The 12,650-nt window shown below is 40.7% G+C and overlaps 1 protein-coding gene across 22 annotated transcripts in view; it reads left to right on the top strand.

Annotated features, from left to right (window-relative positions):
- Positions 1-12,650, top strand: part of PCDH15 (protocadherin related 15) — a 790,091-nt gene that overhangs the window by 438,428 nt on the left and 339,013 nt on the right. For all 22 annotated transcript variants that reach the window (XM_039547294.1, XM_039547276.1, XM_039547275.1 and 19 more), the window contains one exon: positions 8,481-8,687. In XM_039547294.1, the coding sequence (XP_039403228.1) occupies positions 8,481-8,687 (207 nt within the window). The remainder of the gene's footprint in view (positions 1-8,480; positions 8,688-12,650) is intronic.

Here is a 12,650-nt window from a genome sequence, read left to right as displayed (position 1 = left end):
CTTCACATGTGGCTTCCTGCCTCCCCTGTGCAGCCTGCTGCGCCTCACTGGGGGTAGGATGGGGGCTGGGGCTGGGGCAGGGGGGGAATCATAGGGTCAAACACTCAAACATAATAAAAAATCATAGGGTCAAACACTCACGGAAGCAGCTGCTAAGGTGAGTGATGTCCGTCTCCTGGCCAGAAGTCCCCTTCACGTCTCCTCCAGGTAGGGGCAGGGGAGGGGAGGGGAGCACAGCACGCCCCCTCCACTCCTCTCCCCCTCCCCCTCCCCGTCCCCGTCCCGAGGTGCTACAGCAGTAGCTAGCATTACTCTTTCTTATGCTAATGCTGCAGCTTTAGCCCTTAGGCTGCGGCAGCAGAAGGAGGAGAGATGCGCGCTGCTTGCTCTCTCTACATTCAGGCAGGGAAGCTCCAGGGATGGGGAGAAAATATTGGTGGAGCAGAGCCCCTGATTATGAATATTCCTGGGGCTTTAGCTCCACGAGCCCATATAAGTTGGTGCCCGTGCCTGAGGCAATGAGGACCTGATCAAAGTTATTTGGAGTCAATGGAAAAGGACTCAGTAGGGTCTGGATAACAGCATAATGGATACTAGCTAGAAACTCACAAGAAGTTTTTCCACATTGCTCTTTTATTCACACACAACTTGTGACTGTGCAGAACTGCTGGTGAGCAGGAGGTAGGAGAGAGAAAGGAGGACAGGGATGTGCTGAGCGAAGCCTATGTGGAGAAAAATCAACTGTTTGTGCTGGAGTGGGGGAATTTGCAGTCTGTGGAGTCTGTGGATGGTGGAGTGCCAATGAAGGGTTGAGATCAGACTCCGCCCTGCACACAGTGAATGGGGAGGTAGGAGGTTACTGAAGAGGATTGGGTTATAGGGGTGTGGGAGAAGAGTAGTGATTTGCAGCTAAGTGGCCAGAGGAGAGACCATAAGCTGGTGGGTGCTGTGGCAGTGCAGTTGTGTGGACTGCAGGTGAGCAAGGCATAATGTCAAGAAGGAAGAGGTTGACTGGCAGAGTGAGAAGGGGAGGAGGGATCAGCAGCTGGAGTGGGAACTAATTTACTCCCTAGTTACAGCCAATATAAAGTGAGGTTGTGTGTATCATTAGGCTATCCATAACAAATATTGGCAATATACCACCTGGGGTTGTGCTGGGGTTCTTTCCTTTTACTTCTAATTACAGCTGCAACATACCTTCCAAACTCAGCCAAGCAGAGAAGTGCACTTTAAGGGAGTGTAGAGCAGGAACAGTATTCAAGCAGTATATGTAAACTACATGCAACTTGGCCTCAGTGGATTTTGCTATAGATTTTTCTGAAACAAACAAGTTCAGTACCTGATCCAAAGATGCACTGCAAAGGCTGTATTCTGTGCCTTCACAGTGAACTAGAAATCATGACATTAAATAATAAATTTTTGCTGAATGCTCCTCTGAGAGGGAGAGGTATTTTTTTGCCTTGCAGAAAGATAGAGAGGGGACGTGATTTTCTGAACCTGGGGAGTTGGAACCACAGGGTAGCTAGCGCCAACTCTGGATACTTGGGGTCTGCCTTCCATTTTAGTCTGTAGTCCCTCATCCCCCACAGCATCCCTTGGGAGATGTCTCACTACTTGCCCCACATTGTCTCCATTCCTCTTTTCTCCTGCATTAGGGAGCTTTCTGCCTCCTTTTTGCCCCCCCCCATGCGTCACAGTCAGTGGAAAACCCCTGAATAGAATGCAGAATTTCAGATTCTCATTCTCGGGTTCTAGCTAGTGGGTGATACTCCACTCCATAAAACCCTAGATGCCAGAAAAAATGTTGTATTAAAACCGTATTACGCCCAACAGGACATTTTCTGGAAACATTTTCTATGAGGGAAAACAGAATAATGTGTGACTTTGTTGTTTCACTTAGCATCCCAATTAGGGTTAAGATAATGCCTTTTATTTGCTGTTCTAGCAGAGAACCCTTAGAACCATGGATGAACTTTTTCATCATTACACTGACACAAAAGGATGAGTACAGGGCAGAGTACACTCACCCAAAGCCGTGCAGGGCAGGGCGGGTTACCCTTGTCTTAAATTACAGTTTTTCTTTATTTTGTTCAAATCATACCCTGTAACCAGCTGCACCACTATAACGCTTCAGTGTAGATGCTCACTTCAGCAAAGGGAGGGGTTCTCCTATTGCTGTTGGTAACTCAGCTCCCTGCAGGGGTGAAAGTGAGCCAGTATGGGCTGGTACTCCGTACTGGAAAGAACCCACACTGGCCCATACCCAGCCCACATTAAAGCGCTGCCTCCTTTTGCCTCTCCTGTCAGGGACCCTGCCAGTAGGGTCCATACCGGCATGGTCGCTGACGTGGGGGGTGGAGGGAGGGGCAGCAACTTTAAAGCGCTGCCGTGGCAGAGCCTTAAGGACGGTCCTTTGCTGCGGCAGCACTTTAAGGATCCTCAAAGCACTACCGTGGCAAAGGACCCTGCAGCGCTTTAACATCCTTGCCCCTTTTGCCCCCTCCCCCCAGCAGCTGACGGGCAGGGGAACAAAGGGAGCAGCTGCCCTGGGGCCCGGGGCTCCAGACACCGCTGCCCCTATCACAGCAGTGGCACCCAGAGCTCTGCCCTTTAAATCAACACGGGAGTCCCGGGCGGTGCGATCCAAGGGCTGGCTCAGGGATTCTGAACCCCAGCCCCACCTCTTCCGGGGGCCAGAGCTACCCCTCCCCCATACCAGTAAGTGTCCTCAGTTACTTTCACCCCTGCCTCCCTGAGAGGCAGTAGCTAGGTTGACAGAAAAATTCTTCTGTTGATCGAATGCTGTCTAGACCAGGGGTTAAGTCAGTTTAACTGAGGGCTTGTCTTCACTACCGGGGTAAATCGGCCTAAGTTACGCTACTCATACACATACACATAGCTGGAGTCGACGTAGCTTAGGTCGACTTATCCTGGTATCTTCGCTGCACTGTGTCGATGAGAGACACTCTCCAATTCACTTACCTTACTCTTCTCGGGGAGCAGGAGTACTGAAGTCAACCGGAGAGCACTCTGCCGTCGATTTAGAGGGTGTTCACTAGACCTGCTAAATCATCACCCACTACATCAATTGCAGCAGCATCAATCTCCCCCGTAGTGAAGACAAGCCCTAAGTCTCTCAAAAGTGTGGATTTTTCAAACCTCTGAGAGTCATAGCTATGCTGATGTAACTTTTCAGTGTAGACCAGCAGTTAGCTCTTTCTCACACAACATGTAATGCATCAGGCTCAGTGGGGTCTGATTGAATCCTTCTTCTAATGCTTTCATCAGATATTCATATTTTAATACTGGTTATGTACAGAACGTTTTTTTCAAGTTTAGCAATGTAGTCAGTTGTACCTTTTCAGATTCTGGATTAAATTTATGGCCCACCTGTGCCACAACAACGGCTTTTCTGTATATAAAAGCCAGAGGTGGCGTTAGGGGGTAGCAAGCAGGACAATTGCCAGGGGCCCCATGCCACAGGGGGCACTGCGGAGCTAAGTTGATCAGGCTTCTGCTTCATTTCCGAGCGGTGGCGCTCAGGGCCTCACCTCAGGCTTCATTCCCAGGTGGTAGGGCTTTGGCTTTCTGTCCTGAACCCCAGCAAGTCTAACATTTGTCCTGCTTGGTAGACACCCTGAAACTTGCTTGCAGCCCTCCAGGGGCCCCCAGACCCCTGATTGAGAACCACTGATCTAAGGTATGGATCGATTGCTATAAATATACAAATACTGCAAACTGTATTTAATATATACAATCATTGCACCATTCTACAGCAGTTTACATGATAAATAGGATTAAACATATTTGATTTGAGCATTATTTAACAATTCTTATTTTATTTTGTCTCAGGATTATTCCGATACTTACTTACACTGTAATCAGTCCTTTGCAGATAGTGTAAAGGATCTGGCTGCTCTGTTATGAGTGATTAGTAAAACAGCATACACAAAGTCAAAATGTCTTTATAACTAAATAGCTGTATTGGAGAAGAAGGCTTCATTAGGTTTTTGGTTTGAGTTTTTTTCCCCCATAGATGATTTTCCATGTCCTTATGGCCCTGATGAAAGCCTGAGTTATACCTTATTTTTTCTTCACTTTAAACCCTCTAGTCACCATAATTACAGACTACTTTGTTTTCATTGAGGAACAGTGGACTCCATTTGAGATCCATTAGAGTCAATCCATAATTGCCTGGAAGGATCACTGACTGTTAGTAACACGAGGTACAACGTCCTAAGCAAAGTCCAATTATTCTGCAGTCATCCAAGCCTAGAATCATATTTTTTAATCAATGACAAGTTTGATTAGAGCCCAGGATAGTAATTATTTTATGTTGTATTTAAATGAAACAAATAATATAAAATAAACTGTGACCCATAAGATCCCAAATAGCAGTGATTTTTGTATTTGGAAAAAAATACAAAGTTGTCCATTCTAAATGTTTCAGTGTAGCCAGTAAAGAAACTAGATAATAAAATATTTATACTTTCAAATATAATAATCTCATCTACAATCAATAAAAAGAAATTTCGCTCAGGTATTAATGTAATAGGAATTATTCATAGGATTCACTTGCTTGTGAGAACAGGTCCTGTAAACAGAATGCTGAACTTTATCCTTGGAAAGTATAGTTTACAAGAGTCTATTATAACCCCCTGGTTCTCAGCTAGAGAGCGGGCTACAACCTGGAAGTGGATTGCATCTCCACTGTGATTGGGTTGTGATGCACATAGTTTCTGGCAGGCTAGGCTTCCCTGATTGCCCCCCTATGGTGTAATCAAATAAAGCATGAACAAATGCTTTAAAAACACAGTAAATGCAGGTACCCAAAGAGAAAAGCAAGCAAGCAGAAACACTTTGGATCCAGAAACAAAGGAGTCAGAGTTTTGTTTTTGTTTTTTTTTTTAAAGGAGGCATGAAGATAATTAACTTGTTTTCAGCTTTCCTTTTACTAGGAGAACCGAGTGTCTGAAACAAATGTATGTTGTATGTAACTGCATCTTTTAAAATGAAAGAATGAAACATGCGAAGCTACCTGGATACCTCCCAAGAAATGGAGTATAGCATTGTAGACTAACAGTGTAAACTAATGCTGGTCAGACTGTTCCAGATAAATAATTGATCCTGTGAATTTATCCTTTTACTCATATTCAAATAAAATCTACAAACTAACCATAATTTTCCTGATTTTTTTTTTATCTGTAATTCTTTGTCAAATCATTTTATTCAAACGAATTACAGCCTTTGGATCTATCTGCAGAGCATTTTGATTTTTTATTATTCTTTGTGTGATTGGATATCTAAGTTACATAGTATTTCTGTTTCTTGTTTAGATAACTGAATTTTTTTAAACGCGAGAATAACTTACTAATAGTGAATAAAAATAATTATTTTCATAAATGAATACCTTTGTTCACAAGCAAATATATTTCACAAAATCTGTGTGAAAAGAAACAATCCATATGTTCATGGTAAAAAAAGGCCCAAACACAGCTAAAACTGAGTCATGAGTCAGAATTGTTTTAAACCATAAATCTGGAAACTTCTCATAATCTTATGATATTACATCTTTATCTCTGATTCAGTTTCCTGAGGCAAATGTTGGAGATAAAGGCCAGATTCACCCAGGCAACAAGTGTACAAAACCTGTTTTTTGGTCATCTAGCATACATTTAGAGCTGAGTGAATTATTCATAATGGCTAATTTATTCTCTTTTTTTTCTGCTTATGGAATAACCAGTAACATCATGATTTCTTTGGATGTATTTTTATTAAAATTATTCAAGGCTTTTTCCAAGCATTTTAAAGTCTTTGAATTGGTCACAAACAGTGCTCTATGAGGAGTCTGTATTTAGTTTCCATGAGTGCTCAAGCATATCACTTAAAAATTCTATTTCTGCAAACATTACTGCCTCTTTAACTTAAGCACTGAGATATACACAGAGTGCCTACAAAAAGAGGTGCTAAGTGGGCTGAAATGAATTGATTAAAAAACCTATTTGAAGAAATTACTTCTTAAAAGCTGTGTTTTGCTAATTATTGAAATAATATCACATTCATAAAGTTTCAAAATATTTAGTTTGTCTAAGTATGCAAGCATATATTTATATCTGAATGTATATGTAAATACTTGTAATTTGTAGTTCTAATTCTGTATGTAAATTGAATGTCCAACTTATAATGATAGAATATAGTAATAATACTTTGAGAGTGGTATTTGTTTAAATAATATAACTATGAGAAAATAATTCCACTAAGTATATTACAAATAATACATATTAATATGTCAGTGAACTTCTGTAGCTAGTGTTTTACTTATATGTTCACTTTTAATTCCATTTGATTATTTAGATTAAAAAGTAACTATCATCAAACAAGGCTCCTCAGACTCCTTTGTTGACTTTTCATGAGTAAAATCTTAGAGAAGGAAAACAGCAAGTACTCATGCTGTTCCTGGAATATAACCAGAAGCCAAAAGGCTAAATTAAGCTCCTTTTGTGTCTCTTTTCCTTAGTCCCCTCCTGGTTGCATTCAGTTTGAAATTTTTATTGGAAGATTTCTCTTTAAATACAGGACTTCTCTTCAGATTCTCAACACTCTTTCTGCTTAAGCAGCATATGTTAATGTAAGGGAGTTTTGCAGTGCTCGTAAGGAAGTAATTACTGGTGTATTTATGATTTAAACTCATACTTCTGTGAGACATCTCACAGATATCAGGGGAGAAATTGGGAGGAGGGAAAAATACTCCTCTTCCTCAAGGGAGACATAAGTGTTGGTGTTTCATCTCATTTCTGAGCTTACTCTGAGTCCTAACACCAAATGTCACATATTTTGCGTGCATGCAATACACAGTTATCCACAGTTGGTAAAATCCTGAAAGGCAAGAAAGTGGAGATTAAAATACTTCCCTCACGTTAATCATGCTAAACCAAATTCAGTGAGGTTATATGGTGTGTGAGACAGGGCAAAATGTATTTTATTATTTTCTAACATAAGAACTGTAAAAGGTATCCTATACCATATAGGGAAATTTTAGTCAAGTTCCCTTCCCCCTTTCAGCTAAATCTCTTGAAAGCTAGAGAGGGTTTATATTATAATTCCTCATTTATTACAAGCATTAAGTCCATTCCTAGTAATGCATAAATATATAGTGTAGGGATCAGTAGAAAATAGGTTTTTTCTCCCTTCATATTTTAAATGTGTTTTTTTTTCATTTTACTATTCCAAAGGATTCTAAATTATACAAAAATCTGTGTCAATCAAAACTAGTACTGTGTAAAACTGCTTTGCAGTGAGTTTTAACCTCTGGGCCACATATGTAAGATATTGGATCTGAAAAGCAATAATGTGTGCAAATTTGGCACAGTCAAGATAAAATACAAGGCATATCTAGTTACAGCTTAGTACGTTCCTGACTTTCTTTTAAAAGGGGGGTTTCTGTCAAGTATTCGAAGTCTTTTGCCATAGTCATCTAAACAATAGGAGCTTTGCTTCCTAATGTCTTCCGCTGTCCCAAAAGAGGATTTCACCTGACTAGGCATTATGGGTTCTGGCTAGTGGCGCTCCAGCTGGGGAGCAGGATTAGGGTCTTGCCCCACTCCACATGGCTCCCGGAAGCAGTGGCATATCTCCCCCTCCCCCGGCTCCTACGTGTAGGGACAGCCAGGGGACTTCACATGCTGCCCCCACCCCAAGTGCCGCCTCCACAGCTCCCATTGCCCTCTGATCACGCCTCTGCGTAGGAGCCGGAGGGAGGACATGCCGCTGTTTCTGGAAGCTGCTTGAGGTAAGCACTGCCCGGAGCCTGCCCCCTGATCCCCTCCCATGCCCCAATCACGTGCTCCAGCCTTGATCCCCCTCTGCCCTCTGAACCCCTCGGTACCAACCTGGAGCACCCTCTTTCATCCTCAGCCCCACCCCAGAGCCTGCACCCCCCGCCAAAGCCCTCCTGCCCTGCAACCCCCAATTTCATGAGTGTTCATGGCCTGCCATACAATTTCCATACCCAGATGTGGCGCTCGGGTCAAAAAGTTTGCCCACACCTAGACTCTCGGTGATAATTATATTGTCCAGTGAATATATTTATGCAAAGATTTGTGGCTTCTCTCATCTTCACTGCAAGAGATTTTTCATAACCACTGATATATTAAACAATGATTTTTACTAATACTGTATGTCTTGAGTTTCTCTCTAGTTATTAAAATCAGCAGGTGACATGATTAAATCTACAGTATCTGCTTTGTTAGTTAATTCTTTGGTTAGTATATATATATGTCTTTTCTCGGATGTGATGTTTCAAAATAAGCAGAGAAATACTAAATATTAGCTATCTGTGTGAAAGAATTGTTACTCTTGAAAGTAAAGCTGTAGTAATTATTGACTATTCATAGTTGTACTTGAGTCAATTATATACTCTATAAAGAGATTAATAAATTATATTAAAAAGTCCATAGCCAATCAGATGTGTGTCTTTTTAGGCAGAGCAAGACAATGGTCATCCACTTCCTGCCTTTGCCAATTTACATATCGAAGTCCTGGATGAGAACAATCAGAAGCCTTACTTCACAGAATCTCTGTACGAGGGGTTTATTCTGGAGTCCTCCCCAGTGGGCACAACCATCTCTGACAACCAGAATTTGACTTCTCCACTACAAATCATAGCTTTGGACAATGATGTAGAAGAGGTGTGTTTCTCTTTCTTTTTACTAAACCATCCTCATGTGTGTGTTTAAAGTTTTTATAGAGGCTTAGAAATGTCCATTTTTAAACACTTAAAATGTGAGTGAAGCCTTTGAAATAAGGTAAATTATCATTTATATAAAGTACACTATATACAGCCAAACAGTTTGTTTTTATTTATTCACTTATTTATAATATAGCAAGTAATTTAGTGAATGAATTTGAATTATCCACAAGTAGTTAATGATTTTTTTAAAAAAACGGTTAAGTCACTATTCGAAATTATTTGCCAAATCATTTCTGCAGATAATCTTGATCAGTAGTTTTTTTCATTAGTACTTCATTGTGAGTAGTCAATATTTGAAATTTCAACTGTGGTGGTTCATTTTGATTCTGCCTGCATAGAGGTTTATACAATGATTTACAGGTTACATGGTATCATGTATGTTTCTTAGTTGTCTGAATGTTTCCAATTAAAGTACTTTTCTGAGTTCAAAACTGACTTTGGTTACTATTCTGTAATACTTGCTTAAAATTTGCTATTGTCATGAACATTCCTTCCAGTGAATTTATTTGCATCTATATTTGCATAAAATTAACACAGAAGTGGGTTTTTATTCAAACAAATGCTCAGGAAATTATTTAATATAGTCCCCATCTCTGAACACCACAGGCCTGATTCAGCACTGAGCTGATCCATTTTTGTGTCAGTCTGACTCCACTGACTGGGTAACACAGTGGTCATTCAGGTCCTGTATGTCTCAGAGAGATTAATCCTTCAGGCCAAATTCAGCTCTATTGGAAGGGGTTGCAACTTCCAGTCAGGGGCGGCTCTAGAAATTAGGCTGCCCCAGGCAGCGCGGTGTGCTGCGCCGCCCTTCCTCGGTCCCGCGGCGGGTCCCCTCTTCCCGCGGCTCCGGTGGAGCTCCCGCGGCAGGTCCACCGGAGCCCCGGGACGAGCGGACCTGCCGCAGGCATGACTGCGGGAGCTCCACCGGAGCCGCGGGAACAGCAAACCTCCCGCGGGCTCCGGCGGCTCCGCTTGAGCTGCCGCAGTCATGCCTGCGGGAGGTCCAGCCGAGCCGCGGGACGATCCCCCCTCGGCAGGTCCGGTCGTCCAGCCTGCCGCCCCCTAGATTTGGCCGCCCTAGGCAACAGCTTGGTTTGCTGGTGCCTAGAGCCGCCCCTGCTTCCAGTGCAGCAAAAACTTGCTTACATTAGTCTTCTCTTCTATAAATGTAGGTATGAAGTGCTAAATTCAACCGCTGTGCCTTACATGGGAGTTGCATCTGCTTACACCAGGGTTGAATTTGGTCTGAAACATTTATATACTTGAACTATATGCCATTACAGCTAAGGTTATCTGTGTACTTGGGTCAGAAGAACTTGGCAGAAGTTAGGGTTTCATACACCCCTTAGAATATTTTTTGATTTAAAGGTTTAAACTTTTTAATTTTTTTTATCACTGTTAATTAAAATGACTGCTCTTCAAGGATAATCTAATTTTTAAAGCATGTTGTTCTGACTAAGCAGAAGCCTATGCTATGTAAAGTGTTCTATTCAAATGCAGTCTTGTCCTGTTTGTGACCATTAGAACAGTATTTTATTAATTTTATTTTGTATTGCTTTTAAAGGGGGGGGGAAATGTAAAAGTACAGAATTTGTTTTTCCAGAATTAAAACTGAACTTGAACAGCAAATGTACCAAGTTTGGAATTTAGTTTATAACTCACAGTATTTTCAGGAAGAAAGAAGGCATAAAATTGGGAATGAGCAAAGAAAAGGCCGGGGTCATAAAGAGTGAAGCTGAATTAGAGGCCAAGTCTTTAAGATGAAGAGAATCTTGAAGATTAAGTGAGAGAAGAGGGGGGAAGCCAGTGTGGAGACTGAAAATATGGGGAGACAAGGTCAGTGTGTAGGGAAGTAGATATAGTTTGGCTTGTAGCATTTTAGACAGACCAGAGAGGAATAGGAGAGTTGGAGGCTTGAGAACCTGAAGTTCTAGCTATTCATTCATCCAAGTGTTTTTTTTTATTATAATGGCACCCATCACTGTACTATCTGAGCACCTCCCATCATATGCAGTGTTTAGGGCAAGACTAATAATTCATTGCTGAACCCTGGTCTACATTAACATTTCAAACTCTATTAGCACCTCTATATTAACAAATGAAGTATGTGTACAATTGAAATTTTAGTCATGTTTTAACACGTTAATTAATGCATGTTAACTCACATGACCATAAATTCGAATGCAGAGACCACATAAATGTTTGTTGCCAGTCATGTTTAACGGGCCACTTCACCTTGAATGGTTCCTTGAAATACATTAACTACTTATGCTAAACAATCTGTTCCACCTTGTATTTAGCTGTGACACTGAGTACGCTTCCTAGACCTGAAGAAGGGTTCTGTGTAAGCTTAAAAGCTTGTCCATGTCACCAACAGAAGTTGGTCCAATAAAAGATGTTACCTCACCCATCGCATCTCTCATATTTAACTGTAGACTACTAAGGACTAATGACTAGCAACTAAAATTTGTGCTCTTCCTACAGTAGACATTTCAATTGTGTTGTTTAACAAATGTTAATGAAACTGTTGTTAAAACACAACTAAATTCAAGTTTGGACATATTCATGAGTCTTGTGACAAACTGTTAATGCAGTTTCAAATGTCAGTGGAGATAGAGCTTTATGCTTCTATGATTTTGGTATCCATGGGAGTTGTATGTTTGATGTGCTGAAAATGTATTTTCCTAAGAATCCCAATTGTTAGTTTAATTAACTTAATGGAATTGATTTTTTTTATCATAGCATAAATATTCATAATACTAATCATAGACTGCTAGACTTTAAGATCAGAAGGACCATCATGATCATCTGATCTGACCTCCTGCACATTGCAGGCCACAGAATCTTACCCACCCACTCTTGTAATAGACCCCTAACCTCTGGCTGTGTTACTGAAGTCCTCAAAACATGATTTAAAGGCTTCAAGTTACAGATAATTCACCATTTACACTAGTTTAAACTTGGAAGTGACCCATGACCCATGCTGCATAGAAAGGCAAAGACCCCCCCACACTCAGGGTCTCTTCAATGTATTAATTGCATTTAGTTAGCTATGACTGGAGTCAATTTCACCCATATTATTCAACGTGATTAAATATTTCCAAAAAGTATTCTTCTCCAGAAATAGCTTTGATGGAAAATGTTTGTCCGTTTCCACATCTCCAACAGAGCTATGTCACTTTACAAGGATTGAAGTCAATGGACATATGCCAATACACACCAACTAGGCTTTAAGGCCTAAAACATCAGGTGGAGAATAAGCAATAGAAACACATTAACACTTTCGCAGTTAGAAAAGTTTGTTTTCATGCAAATTTCCAAGAAATAAAAATGAAGAAAGAAGTAAAGAAAATAAATATTCTATAACAATTGTTTCTATATAGTGTTGCAATATTGTTCTTGAGGCATCAGATGGTCTTTAAGACACTGTAAATCAGTGTTTTGCAGAGACTGGCAAAACTGATTGTGGACGGTGTATGGCCTAACTGATCACAGAAATTCTCTGAAAAGATATTGGCATTAATAACTAAATGTTATACATTAATGTATTTTAGTCAACTAATAATATAATATGACTTTTTTTCTGAAAAAAGCTGGCACATACCTCATTAAACTGACAGACATAAATGACAAACAAAATGGGGGAATCGGGTTGAAGCACAATAGATTTTCTGTATTATTTCTTGTGTGGTTTCAGCCATGTGAACTAATGAAGGCATCATTAGCCTTCTAGCTTAAGTCAGTTAATTCTCATTTACATATTGCCTATAATTTTCTAGAGCAAGACTAAACAAGACATAATTTCATCATGCACCTTAAGTTAGAAACTAAAATAAAAGATCCATTGCAAAATTAACAAGATAGACAAACCCCTGGGGTTCAGTAATTTGATTTATGC

Source organism: Mauremys reevesii, linkage group 7 (assembly GCF_016161935.1).
Source record: "Mauremys reevesii isolate NIE-2019 linkage group 7, ASM1616193v1, whole genome shotgun sequence".
NCBI lineage: Eukaryota > Metazoa > Chordata > Testudines > Geoemydidae > Mauremys > Mauremys reevesii.
Note: the sequence above shows the minus strand (reverse complement) of the source record. Positions and strands in the feature narration are given on the sequence as shown.